The sequence below is a fragment of the Mastigoproctus giganteus genome, chromosome 14 (assembly GCF_048544385.1).
Source record: "Mastigoproctus giganteus isolate SK-2022 chromosome 14, ASM4854438v1, whole genome shotgun sequence".
Taxonomy (NCBI): Eukaryota; Metazoa; Arthropoda; class Arachnida; order Uropygi; family Thelyphonidae; genus Mastigoproctus; species Mastigoproctus giganteus.
In genome coordinates, this window is record NC_143588.1 from 42,189,319 (window position 1) to 42,214,126 (window position 24,808).

The 24,808-nt window shown below is 36.8% G+C and overlaps 1 protein-coding gene across 1 annotated transcript in view; it reads right to left on the minus strand.

Moving 5' to 3' along the window:
• LOC150075083 (uncharacterized) overlaps positions 1 to 24,808 on the minus strand; it is a 175,539-nt gene that overhangs the window by 19,320 nt on the left and 131,411 nt on the right. Inside the window, exons 13-14 of the mRNA XM_090389087.1 lie at positions 23,501 to 23,682; positions 10,920 to 11,090 (exon numbers count right to left, since the gene is read on the minus strand). Coding sequence (XP_090245213.1) covers positions 10,920 to 11,090; positions 23,501 to 23,682 — 353 coding nt within the window. The remainder of the gene's footprint in view (positions 1 to 10,919; positions 11,091 to 23,500; positions 23,683 to 24,808) is intronic.

Below are 24,808 nucleotides of genomic sequence, written 5' to 3' on the forward strand. Positions count from 1 at the left end.
ATTTTTAAGAGTTATAATTATCTATATAATATCAGTGTGAAAACCGATATTATATAGATAATTATCACCATAGACAATTCTTAAAGGAAAAAACTACGACAGTAGTGTAAAGAGCATCATTTCAACTGTATCTCATATTGTGCTCAATCCTTCACGAGTTACCATGTTTATCACTACTTTGAATGTAACACTTCACTAATAGAGAAGCCTATTGTTACTTATTCTCAGTGGGCACCACCACCCAGATGGCACTGTTTTAGGGCTTGTTGGCTTTGCAATATCAGGGTGCCTGCCCACCCACCGATGAAAGGCCAACAAGCCTTGAAACAGTGCCATCTGGGTGGTGGTGGTGCCCACCGAGAATAAGTAACAATAAGCTTCTCTATTAGTGAAACATTACTTATTCAAAGCAGTGCAAAACATGGTAACTCGTTGTGAAGAATGAGCACAATAAGAGATACAGTTGAAGTGATGCCTTTTACACCACTACCATAGTTTTTTCCTTTAAGAGTTGTCAATGGTGTTTTTACACCAATATTATATAGATAATTATAACTCTTAAAAATATTGTGCCCAGTTGCATTTAGGCTTACTTAACTAATAAGAGTATGTACTGACAATTTTTTTTTTTTTTTTTTACAATGTATCGTATGTGTGTAGCTGGCATTATACAGAAGTGACATGGCAAAACTTACTCTTCTCTGCTTCATTCATAATATCTTATATAAGTGGAATCATGATTTTATTATATCCATGTTATAGTTCGTTTTATAAAGATAAATACATCCAACTTCTTTCAGTGAAATTAAGGTTAAAAAAAATAAAAGTGAAAGAAATTTCAGATAATAAATATTTAGTTTTTTAGATAACTGAAATTCTAATGTATACCTTTAGCTGTTAGGAGGCCTGAATTTAATTCACATACTTGTTTAAAATGGTAGTACCCCAAAGCGAAGCAAAAATGTTTGCAGGTCACCAGACAGATGCTCAATTTTCTTTTTAACTTCTGGAAAATGTTTTGAATTTTTTTTGAATTCTGCTTGAGCAATGCCAATATTTAATCTTTTCAATGGATTGTTATACTTAATGTATGACGATTTTTTATATATAAAAAAAATATATATATATTAGGTTCTAAAACAAGCTGTGTGTTTTATATCATTTATTTTCCGAAAAAAAAAAAAAAAAAAAAAAAATTGACATAAAAGAGAAACATCAGTCTCTTATTCTCTTCCATTTAGCAGTTTAATGCCTGCTTCAATGTACATGAATTCAGACCGACTGCAGATAAACACGTCATTCACGTGTTACTATGTCTAAGTGTGCATATATATTGGTATCATCAGTTACTACTGTTTTCAGGTTTATTTCAAAACTTAGCACTGACCTTAAATATTCTTAAATACTCAGTGTCACTCAACATTATAAATGTCCTACATAAAAGCAAATATGATTAAACATTCAAAAAAATACAATAACCTATCTATAACCCACAGGAAAACCCTCTCCCAACTAAGATCAGACAACAACATACATATTACAAAAGCTGATAAAGAGAACACCATTGTAGTCATTAATGCTGAAGATTACAACAGTAAACTACTCAACCTACTAGCAGATAACAATACCTACTCTGTAATCAAAAAGCCCCTACCAATAGAATTGCAAATATGGTAGAGACAAAATTAAACACCTAAACTCACAAAACAAAATAGAAGAAAACATATTCAAAAACCTACTTCCAGATAACCCAGAATCCCTGACATTATTTGGGAACATAAAAGCTCACAAAGAAGGAAAAAGGATGGACAAAACCCACCCTGGATGCAACGTAGCACAATGGCTGGTAAGTACAATCATCCCATTTCTCCTGAATAATCCAAGATCCATAAAAAACAAATATCACTTACATGAACGACTTCAGAACATATACCTGAATAACATGATTTGTTAATTTCATTTGACTGAAACAACATGTTTGCCAATATCTCTCTTGATAAAAAATCCATAATACAACAGAATACTGGCCAAGTTATTAACACAACTTTGTATCCTTGACTTAATTGATCTTTCGGTTGGGAAAGGCTACTTCAGACTTTTCAACACCCCTATACAAACAAAAAGTTGGACTAGGCATGGGCAATCCTCTCTCCCCCTTCCTTGCAGAAATCTTCATGAGTGCATTTGAACACCAGAGACTACGGCAATTTCCCTCAAAAACCAATATACTGGAGTAGATATGTCGATGACATTCTAACCATTTGGCCACACAGATAAGATTTAAAAACTTTCACAATTATCTAATTGTGAAAGCTGTTTAACTAGCATTAGCAGAGGCATATGATGCAAGAAAGCAAGCTTATAGAGCATCGGTCAAAAAAAAAAAAACACCCTTCCCATTTCACTGATCCATTCGTTCCAAATGTTTGTCTAGTTCCGCCAATAAATCCAGCAATCAAAGACCCACTGGCTAAAGGCAAATTTCCTCACATCTATTCAACAACTGTCTTTCCTCAGTTTGAATCTATGCCCTCCCAGGTTTGTAATCTGAGCAAGAGGAAGGATCCCATCAGCATTGAGCCTTCTTAATCCATTCAAGGCCTTATACACCTCAATCAGATCGTCTCACAGGTGCCTAGTCTCCAGAAGTTGCAATTTGCAGAACTTAAGCCTTTCTTCATAAAAGCATCCTTTTGCTCCCCTCACCAGTTTTGTTGCCCTTCTCTGTACTCATTCTAGCAACTCTATATCCTTCTTAAAATGAGGCTTCCAGACCTGTATGCAGTACTCAAGGTGTGGCTTGACCATTGCCTTATACAAGGGGATAATCACCTCCTTATCCCTCTAGCAAAATTCCTGTATATCATTGGCAAGACCCCATGACCTCTGGCAGTCTGTCTGCACTGGTCAGAAAACTTCATACCTGACTGCAAAATTACCCCCAGGTCTCTTTCATCCTCCACCACCTTAATTTAACACCACCCAGTTGGTACATTTCTCTGGGGTTACTGCTACCCATATGCAGTACTTTGCATTTGTCAATGTTAAATTCAGTTGCCACTTCTCAGCCCATCTGACCAACTTTTCCAGATCCCGTTGCAGCAGCATACTGTCATTACTGTTATTAACAACCCTGCCAACCTTTGTATCATCTGCAAACTTTGACATTTCGCTTGATATACCTTCATCAATGTTATTGATAAATATACAAAACAACAATGGTCCCAAAACAAAATTCTGTTAAAGAATTAACACTAATAACATTAGTCCACGTAGAGCAGTATTCATTGATTACAAATCTCTGTCTTGTTATTGTTATTATTAGCTATATGGTGTAAGGAAGCCTGAGGCTTATGCTGCACCAGCCGAAAAAATTCCAGAGTTACCCTGAGAGTGAGAGAGAAAAGTAGAAGGGAACCACCAAGAAAGAGTGGTGGTTTTTAATTATATTTAATTAAATATAATTAAAAATATACTAAAAAAACTCTCCCAACATATACAATCAAATAATCACAACAAATTTTAACAGTTATTCTCGCGCACCAGTTTTGTGCAAACGTAAAAAACACTTTACAAATACACAAAAACAAATCCAATACATATTACATGCTTAGAAGCTGGTGATCAACTGTGACAGATGAAAGCTTGTGGCCTCATCAACAGTGTGCTGGCAACACAGTCTTACAATGTAAGCCTTATAATGTAATCAGGAGGTATCCCCTACATTGTAAGGGATACCTCTTGATTTGCGACAACAAAGTAAACAGTTGATTGCCAATTTTAATTTTATTTGTGATTATTAATTACAATAAAATTTACCTTCCCACGAACCACCTACAACCAATTCACGGAAACTATATATAATGAAACAATTTGAAACTATATATTAGCATTAGCATTAGTACAGGCATTTGATGCAAGAAAGCAAGCTTATGCAGCATCAGCCAAAAAAAAAAAAAAAAACCACTTCCACTTCACCCCTCTGTTCGTTCAAAATACCTGTCCAGCTGAGCCTTAAACTTATTTAGGCTATCAACCTCCACCACAAGGGATGGAAGTCTGTTCCACCAACCAACCACCCGCTGGCTAAAGGCAAATTTCCGCACGTCTATCCTACATCTGTCTTTCCTCAATTTGAATTTATGCCCTCTCAGGTGATTTTTCTGAGCTAGAGGAAGAATTCCATCAGCATTGAGCATGCTTAAACCATTCAAGGCTTTATACACCTCTATCAGATCACCTCGCTGGTGCCTAGTCTCCAGACACTGTAATTTGCAAAACTTAAGCCTTTCTTCGTAAGAGCACCCCTTTGTTCCATTCACTAATCTTGTTTCCCTTCTCGGTACTCATTCCAGCAGCTCTACATCCTTCTTGAAATGAGGCCTCCAGACCTGTATACAGTACTCTAGGTGTGGCCTGACCATTGCCTTATACAATGGAATAATCACCTCCTTATCCCTGCTGGAAAAATTCCTGTATATCATTGACAATACTCCATGAGCTACTCTTGCAGCCCGTCTGCACTGCTCAGAGACCTTCATATCTGCCTGCACAACCACCCCCAAGTCTCTTTCATTCTCTACCACTGTCAGTGTTGTACCACAGAGTTGATACGTTGCTCTGGGGTTGCTGTTTCCCATGTGTAGTACTTTACATTTGTCAATGTTAAACTTCATTTGCCACCTCTCAGCCCATCTGCTCAACCTTTCCAGATCCTGTTGCAGCAGCATAATGTCAGTAGTGTCCTTGACAACCCTGCCAACCTTTGTATCGTCTGCAAACTTGGACATTAAGCCCGATATACCATCATCAATATCATTTATAAATACAGAAAACAATAATGGACCCAACACTGAGCCCTGAGGGACTCCACTAATAACATCAGTCCACGATGAGCAGTGTCCATTGATTACCACTCTCTGTCTTCTCCCCCTCAACCACCCCTTTATCCATAGCAGCAATTTGCCTCCAATGTCACACTGCTCCAATTTGTGTAGCAGTCTTCCATGTGCAACAGTATCAAAAGCCTTTCTAAGATCCAAGTATATAATATCAAAGTTATTCCCTGCATCCAGTTCTTTTGTGACTGCATCATAGTATCCAATCAAGTTGGTCAGGCAAGACTTCCCCTTAACAAAACCATGCTGTGTCTGAGCTATAACTGAAGTCTTGTCTAAATGATCCTGCAGTGCTTCTTTAACCAGTGCCTCCATTAATTTTCCTGGAACAGAAGTTAAGCTCACAGGTCTATAATTACTTGTGTCAGCCTTTGATCCTCCTTTGTGAATTGGGGTCACATTTGCACATTTCCAGTCTATGGGTACCTCCCCTGAGTCCAAGGAAGCTCTCATAATTATGGCTAAGGGTTTGCTTACTTCCTTTGCTGCCTCCTTTAATATAACTGGATAGATCCCATCCACCCTGGGTGCCTTTCTTGTGTTTATCTTCAACAGTTTCTCCTCCACTTTACTCCCAGTTATTTCAAGATTCTGTAGCTTACTGCTAGAGTTGAATACACCTCTGGCATTCCCCTCGCTGAATAACTCCTCATGTGTGAATGTTGATGCAAAATATTCATTTAGTTTGTTAGCTACCTGAGCAGGATCATCAACACTTGACCCATCAATATCAAGTGGACCAATCTGATTCATCCCCTTCCTTCTAGAGTTGTTTACATAAGTAAAGAACTCTTTGCTGTTTTTCTTTGCATCCCTTGCCAAGGATTTCTCGTAATCTGCCTTCGCCTGCCTAACCTCCTTTGTAACTTGGTTGCATATCAACTTGTATCTATCATAGGCTTCTGTGTCATGTGTTAATTTGTATGTATCCCATGCATTTTTCTTCTCTGCCATATGCCTCATTAGTTCATCTGACATCCATTTTGGCCTAAACCTTGAACAATATTTCTTAGTTGGTATGTAAAGCCTAGTAGCTTCCAAGATAAGTTCTTTGAATGCTTCCCATTTTGAATTTGCTGTTGGTAACATCATCAGTTGGTCCCACTGTATAGAATTTAAATACTGTCTCAGTCCATCGTAGTCGCCTTTACGGAAGCAATAACCCTTCCCTTTACCCCTAATGGTAGTTACCTCTTTAAGTAAATCCCACTTCAGCACACTGTGATCACTGCCACCTAGTGGTTCATTTATCTGCAGATTCTTAATGCATGATGAATCACTGCTGATAATCAAATCAAGAGTATTACTCCCTCTAGTTGCCTCCCGAACATGCTGATGTAGAAAACAATCATCCAATAAATCCACAAAAGCCCTGCTAGTGTGTGAGTAACCAGCCCCCAAAATCCAGTCAATATCTGGGATATTGACTTCTCCAACTCAACCATCCTTTTATCCATTGTAGCAACTTGCCCTTAATCCTTAATGCCATACTGCTCCAATTTGTACAGTAGTCTTCAATGTGCAACAGTATCAAAAGCTTTCCTGAAATCCAAGTATATGATATTAAAATTATTTTTTGCATCCAGTTACTTTGTGACTATGTCATAGTATCCAATCATATTGGCCAGACAAGATTTCCCCTTAACAAACCCATGCTGTGTCTGAATTATTACTGTTGTCTTGTCTATATGATCCTGCAATGCTTCTTTAACCAGTGACTCCATTATTTTCCCTGGAACAGAAGTCACACTAAGAGGTCTGTAATTACTCATGTCACCCTGTGATCCCCCTTTGTGAATTGGAGATACATTTGCACATCTTCAGTTCATGGGTACCTCCCTTTGGTCCAAGGAAGCTCTCATAATTATGGCTAAGGGTTTGCTTACTTCCTTTGCCACCTCTAATATAACTGGATAAATTCCATCTACCCCAGGTGTCTTTCTTATGCTTAACTACAACAATTTCTCCTCCACTTTGCTCTCAGTTATTTCAAAATCATTTAATTCCCCGTTAGAGTTTGATAAACATCTGGCGCTCTCCTTGAATAACTTCTCATGGTGAATGTAGATACAAAATACTCATTCAGATTGTCAGCTACTATATCCTCCAAATTAGTGACCAGATCAAAAACATATCTACTGTACAGCAGATTTACAAAAACTAATACCATTAAAAATATGGTAAAAACCCCCTCCCATGGTTCAATCCTGACAAAGACCCTTTTAGCTAAAACACCCAGTGTATAATTTAAAATGCAAAGGTTTGCCAAAAATTGTATATTGGGCAAACTGGTAGAATATTATTCAAAAGAATTAAACCAGATAAATATGAGTGGCCCACTCGGCCTAATAATAAAATTGGATCCTGCATTCCACATGGGGTGCAAGGATCACCAATGGGATTTCAAGAACACCTCTGTTCTAGCCACTGACAGGTACAGGAAACACAGACTATATAAAGAATCCTTCATTTCTGGTATAACCAACAATATTAACCAAAATAAAGGCATACTGATAGACATTAACTACATGAATGTTTTCAAGAGCAGAGTATTAGAAAACCAAAAATAGAAACATAATAATTATACCTCAAAGAAAGAACTCCCATCATCCCCTTAATGTAATCTTAATTAAGGTTAAGATGCGCACAAAGATTAAATGTCAAACAGATGTCTAATCCTATGACATACAAACCCCTATTCTCACTCTGAATATCCTCAGATACAAACTATGATTGGCACAGCAGACCTTAACTGGAATTGTGATACAAAAAATTCTAAGTGTAAGAGTAGGTAAGAATATATAAATATGAGTATAATTATTTGTAAACCACTGTCTGGGTAAGCGAGGCCGAAGATGTCATAAGGACGGCATTACAGGAATGTAAGTATTCATGGCTATCTATTTACGTAAGCTTAATTTTATTCAATTTTATTAAAAATTATTTAAACTGCTAAAATTAAATATTGTTTATTAATAGCTTTCTGTTGACTAACTCATGATTTATTACACATATAATTACTTGAAGACTAAATGCACAAGGCATAATACGTTAATGGTTGAAATTAACTATATAATATTGGTGTAAATACACCATAATTTACCCATAAGTTTAACTACATAAGTAGTGTAACAGTGTTGTTTGATTATCTCATATTGTGGCTACCTTCACAACGAGATACCAGGTATTGCACTACTTTGAATAAATAATGCTTCTCTAGTAGAGGAGACTACTGTTATTTATTCTCAGTGGACACCACCACCCAGACGCGTTTCGTAGCTTGTTGGCTCACTCTTCAGTGGGCAGGCAGGAACCCTGATAATGCAGACATGCCATCAAGGTTGAAAAGTTAATTCCACAATACGAGAGATGCCAAATGGTGAAGATAATGATAATATAACATAATATACAGACAGAGGTTCCCAAATTTTCTCAGTTCACGGTGCCCTTAGTGTCCCAGTAATTTTTTCACGGCACCCCTAGGACAAAAGAAATACCTAACACAGTGGTTTTCAACCTTTTTAATATATACCTATATAATAATTTTATTCTTTATACAGAGGTACTAAATAAAGATCACCACAAAATTAAAAAGATACGGTACAATGGATACCGTACACTTTTTTATAATGAAATAAATATACAAATTTAAAAAAAAATAATAATAATAACTTTAAGTAACTTAAACCAAATTACAAGGCACCAACAAGAATGTCGTTGCACCCTAGTGTGCCGTGGCACTCCGGTTGAAAACCACTGACATAAGTAGTGTAATGGCATTGTTTAATTTTTATCTCATTGTGGCTATCTTCACAACAAGATACCAGGTATTGCACTTAGTATTGCATTTAGTCTTCAACATATCATTATCTTCACCATTTGGCATCTCTCATATTGTGGAATTAACTTCGCAACCGTGATGGGATGTCTGCATTATCAGGGTACCTGCCCACCCACTGATGAGTGAGCAAACAAGCTCCGAAACGAGTCTGGGTGGTGGTGCCCACTGAGAATAAATAACACTAGTCTCCTCTACTAGAGGAGTGTTATTTATTTGAAGTAGTGCAATACCTGGTATCTCATTGTGAAGGTGGCCACAATATGAGATTAAAATCAAACAATGTAGTAACACCTATGGTGTATTTATTCCATAGTTTACCCATAAGATATTATATACATATAATTACTAAAGGCCAAATATTAATAAGTAAGAAATTTGTAATCAAATTAACAATCCTATGTAAATTAAGTCGCAATAATTTTGGTTATGCTGTCTTTACAGTCACTGAAGAGGTGGAAGAGGAAGTATGAAACGTCTAGAGATATTGAGCAGAAGGGCTGAGAGGTGGCAACTGAAGTTTAAGGTTGACAAATGTAAAGCACTGTATGTGAGTAGCAGTAACTCCAGAGTAACATATCAACTATGTGGAACTACACTCAGCATAGTGGAGAATGAAAAAGACCTGGGGGTAATTGTGCAGCCAGACAAAGTTTTATGAGCAGTGTAGACAGTGTGTAAGAGTAGCTCATGACACTGACATAATATACAGTAATTTTTCTAGGAGGGATAAGGAGGTGATTATACCCTTGTATAAGGCAATGGTCAGGCCATACCTTGAGTACTGTATATACAGGTCTGGAGACTTCATTTTAGAAAGGATGTAGAGCTGCTGGAACAAGTACTGAGAAGTGCAATGAGACTGATGAAGGGAACAAAGGATTGCTCTTACAAAGAAAGGCTTAATTTCTGCAAATTGCAGTGTCTGGAGACTAGGCACCCGCAAGGTGATCTGATCTGATTGAGGCGTATAAGGCCTTGAATGGTTTCAGAAAGCCCAATGCTGACGGGATTCTTACTCTTGCCCAGATTAATCGCCTGAGGGGTCATAGATTCAAATTGGGGAAAGACAGTTACAGAATACACGTGTGGAAATTTTCCTTTAGCCAATGGGTGGTTAATTGCTGGAACAAACTTTCATCTGTCGTTGTGGAAGTTGACAGCTTAAATAAATTCAAGGAGAACTAGATAAACATTTGGAATGAATGGATGGGTGAAATGGGAAGGGTTTTTTTTCAGCTGTATAAGCTTGCTTTCTTGCATCATATGCCTCTACTAATGCTAATAATCTGTAATTAGATAAGAAATTAAAGGAAGATTACGTTCCACACAGATTGAAGTGCTCATTATTTCACCAATTTCCAAAATATAAAATTACATATCTTGCTTCCCTCTCATTATAGCAGACATCTGGAGTGAATACTGAGTTTCATGTTTCCATCTATACCATGTGTTAACAATACTATATCTTTAAAATAAATTATGGTAAGACTGTAGATGTTTATTGAACTAATGGGATCTGTTCCTGAAACTATTAACAAAGTGTTGGTGATTGTCTGGTACAATGCAAAGAAACCTCAGCTGCAATGACAGTGGCAAGTAAAGTGACAGGTTCTTGCATGCAATTTCTGTAGGAAAACTGTAAAAAAATCACTTCAGGAACTATTACAACAAAATTTGACTATACTTAGGAACATAGAAAAAAAAATCCAGACACTTAATCATTGACTAACAATTAACACAGAAGCATTATTTTTGGGATTACCTGTCACTGTTACCAGGTTAGGTACAAATTTACCCATGCCTGTGATGATAATGACAGAGCCTTTCATTGATTAAAAAAAAAAAAAAAAAATAAATAAATAAATAAATAAATAAAAAATAAAGCAGTCCTTATGTTTAGAAATTTGAAAACAAGATTGTTTCATTCCTATTAGAGAAATACAGAAGCAAAAAAAAACCTCATGAATAAACAGATTGCCAATCAGTCTGTTAAAGTACAGTTAACATATACGCTGGAAAAATTATGACTCAGATCTCATTTAATCCAAAAATTAGTTCAAAATTAAAATGTAATTTTATTCAAATTTTATTTCATTCATGCAGTAGACAGATCAGCCATATTCACTTCCTTCTTGTAAATTTACCAAGATAAATTAAAATGCAATTTGTTAAAAACATACCTGTTTTTCTGTCATGAGAGTATGCATAAAGATATAAAAGCACATCTGGTAAAGGGTCACTTTTCTTAGACTGATATAACACAACTTGTTCAGTAACTTGTACAAGTTCTTCTTCACTTGGTGTTTTAATAGAAGGGGGATCTGTATTTGGTAGCCTTTTTCTTATTAGATCTGATTTTTAACAAATGAAAATTATATTATAGATCTAATATATATATATATATACAGTATATATATACATATATATATATATATATTTTTTTTTTATCAAACTAAATGTGATAAATAAGAGAATAATGAAAAAATAAAACGAAATTAAAAAATACAGCATACCATTAATTACCTGGTGATTTTCCACATTAATCATGATAGGTGCTTGTTTGTTGTTTTGTTATTTGGTTTTTAGGAGCATTAGCAACTAAGGCCATATTGCTCCGGGATATGTGGTGGTCATTCCCTGACCTTTCCGCATCCTCCATATTTGGTGGTGATGGGCTCGAACCCCGGTCTAATCAAGAAGCGTTTGCTACGCATAGCTGCTCCTTCCCACATGGCTACAGAGGCGCCTCATGATAGGTGCCTGAGATGTAATACAAATTCTAATTAGTAAAAGACACATGGCAGACCTAGCTTTGGATATGTTTGTATTTTTGTATATTTTAATTTTTTTTCAAGAATAAAATAGGAATTACCTTTATTCCGTCTATAGGACTTCTTATCTCCTAAAATGCCGATAAATTATGAATGATAATTAAAATAATTTAAAACTAAAAATGTGTTCCTCACCATCAGCACACAAGTAAATCAATACCCCAGGATTGCAGTCGCGGACCCCCAACTCGACTCCAGAAATATAAAACCCCAAGGTAACCTCTAGTGATGGAAGACATTATGTCAGAAAAAATGCGGGTTAAAAATATAAGTTACAATACAATTTTAATATAATTAAAATTTCCTCCCCAAAGCAGACCAAAACTTTGACATGTGTCGTGCTCACAGGTTGGAATAAAACTAACCACCAGTTAGTTTTATTCCCTATTAAAATCCACTAAAATTTCCTCCCTGAAGTGGACCAAAACTTTGACATGTGTCATGCTCACAGATTGGAATAAAACTAACTGGTGGTTAGTTTCATTCCAACCTGTGAGCACGACAGATGTTGAAAAGTTTTGGCCCACTTCGGGGAGGAAATTTTAATGGATTTTAATATTTTATTTTTTGTTGTATTTTAATCGTATTCTAACTTATATTTTTAACCAGCATTTTTTCTGACAATGTTTTTCATCACTAGAGGTTACATGGAGTTTGATATTTCTGGGGTCGGATTGGGGTCCGCAACTGCAATCCTGGGGTATTGAATTACTCATGTGCTGATGATGGCAAGAGTTTAAATTATTTTAAATTATTCTTGAAATGTTAATACAACGTAGGATAAATTTAATGTGTGGAAGCTCTTACTTATTTAGTATATATTTTAACGTAAAAGCAAAATATCTAAATAAGAATTCTTTTAATTATTTAAATGACATTTTTATTACTCCAACAGCAGCCACAAGTGTAATGGGTAAGGTAGGTAGGATTAGTAAATGATCAAATGGCAAAGGCCCACTAAAAGTGCCTTTCAAGCCCTATGGAATACTTTCCTGTAAGCCTTTCTTATTGGTCAATTATTACCATTCCTGTCATAGTTTCCTAAGGGTTTCTCCTCACATGCCCTTCACTGTATGCACTTACTCAGTTTTTGAACGAATGTGTACAGTGAAGTTTTTTGGTATTTTTGGTTTTTTGCATCATTTTCCACTACTAATACTATTCCTCCAAGTCCGACACCAAATCTTTCAGTGCAGAATGCACTGGTTGCACAGGAAGTAGTTTTACTAGGGATTCAGGTGAAAAGGAAACCAGAAATACAAGGGAGGGCCAATAAATAATGCACAATTATTCACAAATTCTACCCGCCCTTCCTTATGTGCATAAGGAAGGGGGTGGAATTTATGATGTGCACTTGTACTACCAATTACTCATTAACACACAATGGGCAATTTGTAGACAAGATGGCCAAAGTGACAGCCATTCCCAGTAACTGTGTGTGATGGGAGTTCCCGTTCACATGTAGATTTACTTGAGCATGTACAGAGAAGGGTAACAAGATTGGTGAGGGGAATGAAGGGATCCTCTTACCAAGAGAGGCTTAAGTTCTGCAAATTGCAGTGGCTGGAGCATCTGCAAGGTGATCTGACTAGGCATCTGCGCGGCGATCTGATTGAGGTATATAAGGCCTTGAATGGGTTGACCACGCTGAATTCTGATGGGATCCTTCCACTTTTTTTTTATGTGAACCCGAAACACGAGAGGTATTAGAACCTATAGTACTTAGTACCGTGCTTGGGTTTGAGGTTAAGAAGACGAAAGAAGATATTTGTTGACATTGGACTTGAACTTCTGTAGATTGTAATTTTCAGGAAATATGTATGAAGAAAGGTTGTTCCAGAAAACGGCAGTTGAATGAATAGATGAGGAAGATGAAAAGTTGGTTCTGTGGGTTTGAAGTTGGACAGTAAATGGATGTTGGCTAGTGGCGGCACGTGTTCAGACTGTTTTGAGAGAGAGAGAGAGCAGGAATTATAGAAGCCAATTCAGAAGAACAGTGTCCATGGAAGTATCTGTAGAAGAGGCATGCAGCAGAAACAGTGCGTCTATGAGAAAGCGAGTGGAGAGACTTTGTTACAGATGAATCATTAATTAACCTAACTGCCCTCTTCTGAATGGAATTAAGAAGCCTGAGAGAGGTTTTGGGGGCACCACCCCAGATGTGGGAACAATATTCCATGGCAGGGCGGATTTGCGATTTATACAGAGTGAGCAGCTGTTTGGAAGAAAAGTAATGCCGAGACGAAAGAGAAAACCAAGTTTTTTAGATGCAGAGGAAGCAATATTTGTAATGTGCTTGTGCCAAGAGAGATTAGAAGTCAGGGTAATCACCAAAAGAGATATATCATTTTGCCTAGAAATCGGAGTGTCACTAAAGATAAGCATAGCGGCAGAAGAATCCTTTTTGCGAGATGTAAGACAAGACTGAGTTTTAGAAGGGTTGAAATAAACTAAGTTGTCTTTGCCCCACTGGAGAATTACCTGAAGATCGGCATTTAAGGAATTGGTAGCAGATTTTCGAGAAGTTGAAGCTGATTGAGCAGGACAAGGTTATGGCAGATATAAGCTAGTCTGTAATCAGGTCACAAAGGAGGTTAGGCAGGCGAAGGCAGATTACGAAAAATCTTTGGCAAAAGATGCTAAGAAAAACAGCAAGGATTTCTTTACTTATATAAACTCTAAAAGGAAGGGGATGAATCTGATTGGTCCACGATATCGATGGTTCAAATGTTGATGATCCTGCTTAGATAGCAAACAATGAGTATTTTGCATCTACATTCACACACGAGGAGTTATTAAGGTTTGAAAATGGCAGAAGGTTATCAAATTGTAGCAGGGTGCTTAATGATTTTGTAATAACTGAGAGCAAAGCGGAGGAGAAATTGTTGAAGTTAAACATAAGAAAGGCACCTGGGGTGGATGGGATCTATCCAGTTATATTAAAGGAGGCGGGAAAGCAACTAAGAAAACCCTCAGCATTATTTTTATTATGAGAGCATCCTTGGACTCAGGGGAGGTCCCCATGGACTGGAGATGTGCAAATGTATCCTCAATTCACAAAGGAGGAAGGGTGACACGAGTAATTACAGACCAGTTAGTTTAACTTCTGTTACGGGTAAAATAATGGAGTCACTGGTTAAAGATGCATTGCAGGATCATCTAGACAAGACTGCAGCAATAATTCAGACACAGCATGGGTTTGTTAAGGGAAAGTCTTGTCTGACAAATTTGATAGGATATTATGATGTGGTTACAAAGGAAGTGAGTGGATGCAAAAAATAATTTTGATATCATATATTTGGATTTCAGGAAAGCTTTTGACACTGTTGGGCATGGAAGACTATTGTACAAATTGGAGCAGAATGGTATTAAGGATAAGTTGTTACAATGGATAACAGGATGGTTGAGTGGGAGAAGACAGAGGGTGGTAATCAATGGGTGCTGCTCTTCGTGGACTAATGTTATTAGTGGAGTCCCACAGAGTACGGTGTTGGGTCCACTGTTGTTTAGTATATTTATCAATGATATTGATGAAGGTATATCAGGCTTAGTGTCGAAGTTTGCAGATGATACAAAGGTTGGCAGGGTTGTTAATGACAATAATGGCAGTGCGCTACTGCAACAGGATCTAGATAATTTGGGAGATGGGCTAAGAAGTGGCAACTGAAGTTTAACCTTGACAAATGCAAAGTACTACATATGGGTAGAAGTAACCCCAGAGAAATGTACCAACTGTTTAGTACTACACTTAAGGCAGTAGAAAATGAAAAAGACCTGGGAGTAATTGTGCAGTCAGATATGAAGTTTTCTGAGCAATGCAGACAGGCGGCCAGGGCAGGTCACGGGGTTTTGTCAATGATATATAGGAATTTTGCTAGCAGGGTAAAGGAGGTGATTGTCCCTCTGTATAAGGCAATGGTCAGGCCACGCAGAGTACTGCGTACAGGTCTGGAGGCCTCATTTTAGGAAGGCTGTAGATTTACTTGAGCGTGTACAGAGAAGGGCAACAAGATTGGTGAGGGGAATGAAGGGATCCTCTTACCAAGAGAGGCTTAAGTTCTGCAAATTGCAGTGGCTGGAGCATCTGCACGGTGATCTGATTGAGGTGTATAAGGCCTTGAATGGGTTGAGCACGCTGAATTCTGATGGGATCCTTCCACTTGTTCAGATTACTAACCTAAGGGGGTATAAATTCAAATTAAGAAAAGACAGATGTGTGGAAATTTGCCTTTAGCCAGTGGGTGGTTAATTGCTGGAACAAACTTCCATCTGTTGTTGTGGAAGTTGATAGGTTGAATAAATTTAAGGAGCAACTGGACAGGCATTTGGAGGGAATGGTGGGATTTTTTTTTTTTTTTTTTTGGCTGATGCTGCATAAGCTCATACACTTGCTTTCTTGCATCACATGCCACTACTACTACTACTACTAATTGAGTGAATATGCGCAGAGCTTGAGATGTCTATAGTTCAGGTCCAAATGAATCATTTGAATTTTAGGCCATATCGTGGGTAGAATCCAGGAAAAAAAAAAGGTAAACTAGCACGAAAACTAGAGAAGACACGAAATACTGGAAATGTTCTGGCACAACTGAAAAATCTGGCAGGTACATAAGCAACTTATTTTAGTTTTTATTTTGGGGTGGTGAAATTTTTGTATTTCATAGGCTGCTTATAACTAAAAAAGCTATTGCAGGCCACAATCAGTATTAACATATAAATAATATTATAAACTACAGTTGAACTTGGTTATAATGAGCATCAAGGGAACTGACAAAATTTCCTTGTTATAACTGTTACTTGTTATATCAGCGATAGCAGAGATGGGGGAACCCCTGGAGCAGTTAAACAATGAATACTTTATATCAGTGATGAGTTAAAATTAACCCTCTATTTTTTTTAAATTCTCAATAACTTTATAAAAAGATAGATTCAAAAAACAAAAGAAATATTAGAGAGAAAAAAAAAATAATATAAAAATAATATACCTACATATTTTGTATTAATATGCTTGTATAAACTACAATACACTTGATATTAAACAATTTATTTGTCTGTAATTTTAAAACCATACACTTAATACTAAATATAATTTATTTTTTTGTAATTAAAAACAATACTATTTAATAATAAACATGATTCCAATTAGTTTTTATTAATGAATCTTAAAATTGATGTTTGTTTTAAAGATTTCACTTTGATGTTTCTTAAGTTTCTGCTTAAAACACTCAATGCATTAAAAGTCTCATTACTTGCCTCAGTTGCTTAAAAAAAATGACTAATGTGTCCATTGCACCTTGAGCTTGTGAGATTGTTGGCACTGATTTTGATTCCCTTTCACATGTCATGATATCATCATTGTCTTTATCATCATCATCATCTTTATCATCTTTGTTAAGCACAGCATCTACAATGTCACTCTCTGTAGAAAGACCATTAGTTAACAAGTTGTCATTGACTTGTACAAATGTTATCTGTATTAAAACCTACAACATTGTTATGTAGCAAAAATTTGGATAATGGTAAGTTGCTGTCTTCAATTCCATCATCTTCATCTTTAATTGAAATTTCATTTGAATTAAATTTCGATTTCTTGAAACAATTCGATATGGTTGTAGAAGTAACGTTATTCCACACAACACTCAATAAATTTATAGCATCCAATATCAATATAGACTCGATAAGTTTCTGTTCTCTTTGACTTATCAGATGTAGAACTAGAAATCTTTTATAAAATCCTTTCAAACTGTTGATTACATTTATGTCTATTGGTTGTAAAATTGATGTCGCAATTGGAGGCTTAATCAGCTAAATGTTGGACAAATTTTGAATCAGGGGATGTGCAGGACAGTTATCAACTAACAATAAAACATTTTTCTTCTTTTTGAATAGCTCCTTATTCCAATCATTTACGAACTGCCGAAAAATATCCAAAGTCATCCAAGCTTTCTTGTTTGCATTGTAAGTCACAGGAAGTTTCCCTATGTTTTTGAAACACCGAGGTTTTAACGATTTTCTGATGACAAACAGTTTTTCTTTTTATCAGTTCCCATCTTATTGGTAGATACGAGCACCATCAAGCGAGCCTTTGATTTTTTTCTACCAACACATTTTACCCCTTTGAATTTAAATGTATTATCAGGTGTCGAATTATAAAAAAGTCCTGTTATATCGGTGTTGTTGTAGTAGTAGTAGTAGTAGTAGTAATAATAGAGGTATGTGATGCAAGGAAGCAAGCATATGAGCTTATGTAGCATTAGCCAAAAAAAAAAAAAAAATTCACACAGCAGCCATTCCCTCTAAAGGTTTGTGCACTTCCTCCTTGAATTTATTTAAGCTATCAACTTCCACAAGGACAGATGGAAGTTTGTTCCAGCAATTAACCACCCACTGTCTAAAGGCAAATTTCCACACATCTATTCTACAAATGACTTTCCTCATTTGGAATTTATGCCCTCTCAGGTTCGTAATCTGAGCAAGCGGAAGAATCCCATCAGAATTCAGAGTGTGCAACCATTCAAAGCCTTATACACCTCAATGAGATCACCTTGCAGGTGCCTAGTCTCCAGCCACTGAAATTTGCAGAACTTAAGCCTTTCTTGGTAAGAGAACCCCTTCGTTCCCCTCACCAATCTTGTTGCCCTTCTCTGTACACGTTCAAGCAACTCTACATCCTTCCTAAATGAGGCCTCCACACCTGTACGCAGTACTCAAAGTGTGGCTGGACCATTGCCTTATACAAAGAGATAATCACTTACTTTTCCCTGCTATCAAAATTCCTGAATATCATTGACAATACCCCATGACCTGCTCTAGCGGCCTGTCTGCATTGCTCAGAAAACTTCATATTTGACTGCACAATTCTCCCAGGTCTTTTTCATTTTCTACCACCCTAAGTCTAGTATCACACAGCTGGTACATTCCTCTGGGGTTACTTCTACCCATATACAGTACTTTGCATTTGTCAATGTTAAACTTCAGTTGCCACTTCTCAGCCCATCTGCCCAAGTTTTCTAGATCCTGTTGCAGTAGCATAACTGCTGTAGATGTCTTCGTCATTGAAATCTTTCCTGATTTCTGCCCAAAAATGGTCAATACATTCATTTGCCATTACTGGATCTGCAGATCGAGCATCTCCACTAATTTTTGCAGAAACGATGTTATGTCGGTTTTTAAATCAATAGAGCCAACCGCTGTTACACACAAAATCATCGCGTCCAAATTGTTTAGCAATTTTTTTCACTTGAGCCTTCAAAATCGGACTGTCTATTGAAAATCTAACACTTCTTTGTGTGGTGAACCACTGAAGCAATGCTTCCTCAAAGTTTGTACCCTAGCACTTTCTAATTTTTTTTTTTTTTTTTTTTTTTCAGTTATGTTCTTTTCCAGTGCCAATGTGTAAGCATCTTTATTCTTCCACAATGTCGATACACTTGAAGAGGAAAAAGAAAACTTTTTACCCATTTCAACATTTTTTGCACCATGTTTTAACTCGCGAATAATTTCGACTTTTTCGGCAATTGAGAGACACTTTTTTTGTTAGTAGACATGTTTCGGAAGGAAGGGTTCATTTCTAACTAATTTTACTTTAAAATGATAAAGTGATTTGCATACAAAGTTCCCAGAAGTCCTGAAATGCATACAACGTTCTTAGAAGTCTCGAAATGCATTCCTTGAAGTCCCGAAATGCATTCCTTGAAGTCCCGAAATTAGTATTAGTATTAGCAATGGCCACACGGTGCAAGGAAGCTTATGGCATATGCTGCACCAGCCAATTAAAAAAAAAATAAAATAATAATAATAAAAAAATAAATAACAGTAATAATATTAAATAAAATAATAATAAGAAATAAGAGAAAAGGAAATGGACAACCCAAACTCCCGTAGGTAATTATAAAGCTGAACTTTGAATTTCCCCAAACTATCAGCCTCTACCACCCATATAGGTAACTTATTCCAGTAATTTATAACTCGCTGGCTCAAATAAAACTTCCTGCAATTCAGTCTAAACATCTGCCCCCTTAACTTGAAATTATGCCCCTAGTTCTAGAATCATTTATAACCGTGATTTTTTCATCCTCATTCATTTTGCTTAAGCCTCTCAGAGATTTAACCACCTCAATCAAGTCTCCTTTAAGGTTCTTGTTTCAAAGCTCTGCAACCCACATATTCAAAGTCTTTCCTCATATGGACACCCTTTTGCCGATCTCACCAGGCAAGTTACCCGTCTCTGGACCCTTTCAAGAAGAACAATGTCTTTCTTTAGGTGCAGTCTCCATACCTGAACACAGTATTCCAAGTGTGGTCTAACAATAGCCTTATACAATGGGATTATGACATCCTTATCTCTATTAGCAATTGTTCGATACATTATCGATAGGACACCAAGGGCTTTCTTTGTAACCTGTCTACAATGCTCAGAGAACTTCAAGTCTGACGGTATCATAACACTCAAGTCCCTTTCCTCCACTACCGGCTTCAGTTCAACTCTGCAAAGTGTATAAGTTATTTTGGGGTTACTGTTCCCCAAGTGCAATACCTTACACTTTGCTGGATAAAGCATAAAAGCATAGCTGCCATTTTTTTGACTATCCCCAAAGTCTATTTAGGTCATTCTGAAGAAGTTCTGCTTGGAGGCGATCATTAACTACTCTACCAATCTTTACATCATCTGCAAATTTAGACATCTTGCCCTCTATCCCTTCATCGATGTCATTTATGAAATTCAAAAACAACATTTCCTAATACTGATCCTTGGGGAACCCCACTTCTTATATCAACCAAATCTGAGGAATAACCATTTATCACAACCCTCTGCTTCCTGCCCTGAAGCCATCCAGCTATCCATCTACTGATTTTCCCTGTGGTTCCAACCTGTTCTAGCTTATAAAGTAACTGCTTATGTGGGACTGAGTCAAATGCTTTGCTGAAATCCAAATAAACAATGTCGAAATCATTCCCAAAGTCCAGCTCTTGAGCGAACCTGTCAAAATAGTTAAACAGATTAGTTAAACATGATTTTCCCTTTACAAAACCATGCTGAGTATCCTTCAGAATTTCATTTCTATCTAAATGATCCTGAATTCCAACTTTGATCATTGATTCCATGATTTTCCTTACTACTGAAGTTAGACTAACCGGCTGGTAATTTCCCACTTCACTCTTAGAAACGCCCTTATGTATTGGAGATACATTGGCACTTTTCCAATCCAACGGAATCACTCCAGAGTCCAGTGATGCTTGCATAATTAGCCTCAATGGTTCAATGCACTCACTTGCCGCCTCCATTAAGATTATAAGGTATATGCCATCAACCCCAGGAGCCTTACTGGCCTGTAGGCTCAAAAGTTTTTTCATTAAATAAACATGTGAAACTTCAACATCATTAATTACATTTTTTTCAACTTCACTCCCATAATTTTGCATTGACGTAAAGGAGTTTTCTTCTGTAAATATCGATGCAAAGTAACTGTTGAGTTCATCTGCAACTTCAGCTGGGGTATCTAATACTATCCCATGTCCATTACATAAGGGTCCGATCTGGTTTATTCTTCTCTTCTTTGCATTTATATATATGAATAATTCCGTATCCCCCTCTTGGATCTTTTTGCCAGTGATTTCTCACTCATAATCTGCCTTTGCCAGCCTAACCTTTTCTGTGGCATTATTACAAATCAATTTGTAGCTGTTATAGGCTTCAGTACTTTTTATTGCTCTGTAACTTTTCCATGCTGTCTTTTGCTGCTCAAGTAATCTGGCAACTTCATTATTCACCCAACTTGGAATCCTCCTCGTGGAGATGGGTGATGATGAGGTCTACAGTATTCTTTTTCCTAGTATTCCTTTCTCTGAGATGTTGATACAAAAGCAATCATCTAGTTGATTTAAATTTTTTTTGTCCCCCATGTGGAGTTTCCCTCCCATTTGCTCTAATCAATTAGAGGCAAATTAAAATCCCCATAATGAGACACTGATGCTTACTTGCCCATTCCATTTGCATGTAGAGGCTCTAATCATAGTCTTCACAATCACCTGGCCTGTAGATTACTCCGACTTTCATTATACCTTTGCTTCCAACTATTTCACACCATACAGATTCTGTACTAGCATGCAAAACATCTGACCCTGGGAAAGCTTTTCTATCTTCCCTATCCTTGCTAAATGCATACAAAGTTCCTAGAAATCCCATTTCTAAAATTCTGAAAAGTCCCGAAATAAATTTATGGTTCAGTAAATACAAGACAATCTGTAAATTGGGTAATGCGACAAGTGGAATGCCAATGCACTATTGTACAGCCTCCGTCCCCAGAGGACAAGGTCATAAACTGGTGGCTAATCTGATGCAGGTGGTCCTAAAGCTAAGTCACCCTTTTCATTTTCGTCTATTCCAAGAATTGGGTTTTTCCGACTATTCGAGCAATTAAGAATGTTTGCATAGTTACCAAAATTTGTTCGGTATATCCGTGTAGTATGCTCGTTATAACAGTGAGCGATTGTATAGGAATAAGTGTAAATTCAAATCATTATGCCGTTTTTCTCATTACAGCAGTGATCTCATTTCTGTGCTCATTTTACCAAGATCATAATGATCTTGGTAAAACACCTCCCACCATTCCCAACGTACTCTATTCAATGCCTCCTGTGGTCTTCCGTCAAAAGAATGTCAGAAGGATTTTGACAAATCTTGATGCTAAGAAAGCTCCAGGTCCCGATGGTATTTCTCCACTTGTTCTCAAAAACTGTGCTCCTGAACTTACTCCTATTCTTTGCTGCCTTTTTTCACTGTCTTATTCCAAAGGTGTTTTTCCTTCTGCTTGGAAATTTGCTCATATCCAGCCAGTTCCTAAAAAGGGTGACAAATCTCTCCCATCCAATTATCGTCCCATTGCAATTACTTCTACTCTTTCTAAAGTAATGAAGAAATCAATTAACTGCCAAGTCTTGAACTACCTAGAAACGTTCCGTCTGATCAACGATTGCCAGTATGGATTCAGTCAGTGTCGATCCACTGGTGATATTCTGGCTTATGTTACTCATTTATGGACTAATTCAATGGAAAGGTTCGGTGAAACACAAGTAGTTGCTCTTGACATCTCAAAGGCTTTCGATCGTGTTTGGCATAAAGGTCTTCGTCAAAAGCTCATTGTAACCAAGTTTGACTGTATATACTACCAGCTTTCGGAAATGGAAGAATGGAAGGCTCTTAATATAGAACCAGCTTTTGGCAGAATGCTTTGGAACTGCATTCTAGCACTGTTTGAAACTCAATCACAGATTTTTCTTCCAAAGTAATGGAAAATAATTAATATATGTTATATGTTATAGCAGATAAATTACACATACTGTCATAAAATGCAAAAATGTCTGAAAATTTCAGACATTTTCCCACACAGGAGGTATTCACCATGTTTTGCAGCAAAAAAAATTCTGAATCCAGTGATAACAAAAATGTCAAGAACATATTTTGGGTCAAATAGGAGGTTTTCTAACATCAAAGACAATATTAATCATATTAGAAGTTTATCTTCATTGATTTATTTTTATTTATTTATTTATTTTTTGTTTTGTTCAGTTACACAGTACTGGCTATTCCAAAATCCCTGGTTGAAGAAGACAAAAGCACATCATGCCAGCTTATATGAATTGATTGCCACAGTGCAGTCACATTGCTCAACAAACTCAAAGTCAGCTAATTGTCTTTTGCAAACAAATTCTCTTCAAAACAATGAAAACTAAATTTGAGTTATTTTTGAAAAAGTTCTGAAACATTATCACACAGGATGTTGATGACACCACACTTTAATCCTTGGTGCAAGTCTCTCTGTTAATAAGCTAATTTAATCATTCCTCCTCAAAAGGTATTGAAGGTTAGACAAATATGGCTTATGTCATTCATGCATGAAAATATCAGTACATAGAATAATAAACTTTACCTGTGAAATATGCTATAAAGCAATTGCAATACATTGCATCTCTCAATATACAGATATAAGTATACTGCTTCTCTGCTTCAAATATTAGAGTAAATCCTTGATTACCCAATAACACGTTGACTACTTTCAGTTGCTCTAAACTTTTCACATCTTTGAGTTCAACAGATTTTTCAACATATTTCCTAGAAGAAAAAAAAAAATGAAAAATTTGAATATGCTTATTGCAATGTTCATTTTGTTTTAAAAGGAATGATACATTTTTAACAACAAATACAAGGAGGGGTACGGAAGTAATGCCTCATTTTTTCCCCCAGAAAATTTAATACCCACAACTATGCCTTTTACATAAATTAATCCTTAATCATTAACAATCAGAGTGTGGAATAACACTGTGTTCCATAAAGTCACCATCATTTTCTATGCACTTCCACCATTTCTAATTAGACACTGTATTCCAATCTTATAAAAATCTAACTCTTACTCTGGTGGGTTTCGCAAACACTGTGCTTAGCTGGTCTTGTCTGCAAAATGGGTTCCACGGAGTGCATCCTTCAGTAGGCTGAAGGATGTAATAGTCAGAAGTGCAAGATCCAGGCTATGAGAGGGGTGAGGAAGAACAGTGCACCCCAGTTTTGCAATGGCTTCCACATGCACAGACTTGTGTGCATTGTCATGGAGAAGAGCCTCAGTAAGGTTTTTGTCCGATCACACTCTATAAATGGGGACTTTCAACTTTTTCAACATTTCCAAATATTGATCTGAGTTGATTGTGGTGTCATGCTCCAAGAAGTCCACAAGCAAGCTCCATATTCATCCCAAAACACTGTCACCATGACTTTACTGACAGAAGGCTATCTTTTGAACTTATTGTATGGTGAATTTTGATGGTGCCACTCCATCAACTGTCTCTTCATTTCAAGGTCATAATGGTGGACCCAGGTTTCATCATCACTCACAAAATCGTCACATTCAATCACCACTTTTTGCATGTTACGTATAACTGAAAGATCCACCATATTGAACTATCCTGTGCTGCGCTCATGAGACCGATCACAGCACCACTCATTATGGTGAAACAAGAGACCTCTAGTAACCACTCAGTGGCACGTGAAATGATCTAGGTTGCCACATTTGAAAGCAAAAAATTAGGAGGCATTACTTTTGTACTGTTCCTTGTAGTAAGTTAATCATTAATACTATATCACAGAATTAATTTTGATGGCCTGTTTGGAATTCTAACCATATTTTCGTTGGCCTAATATCCTCTCCAATGGCAGAGTGGTTTTTCTGCTAGTCACTCACATGAAG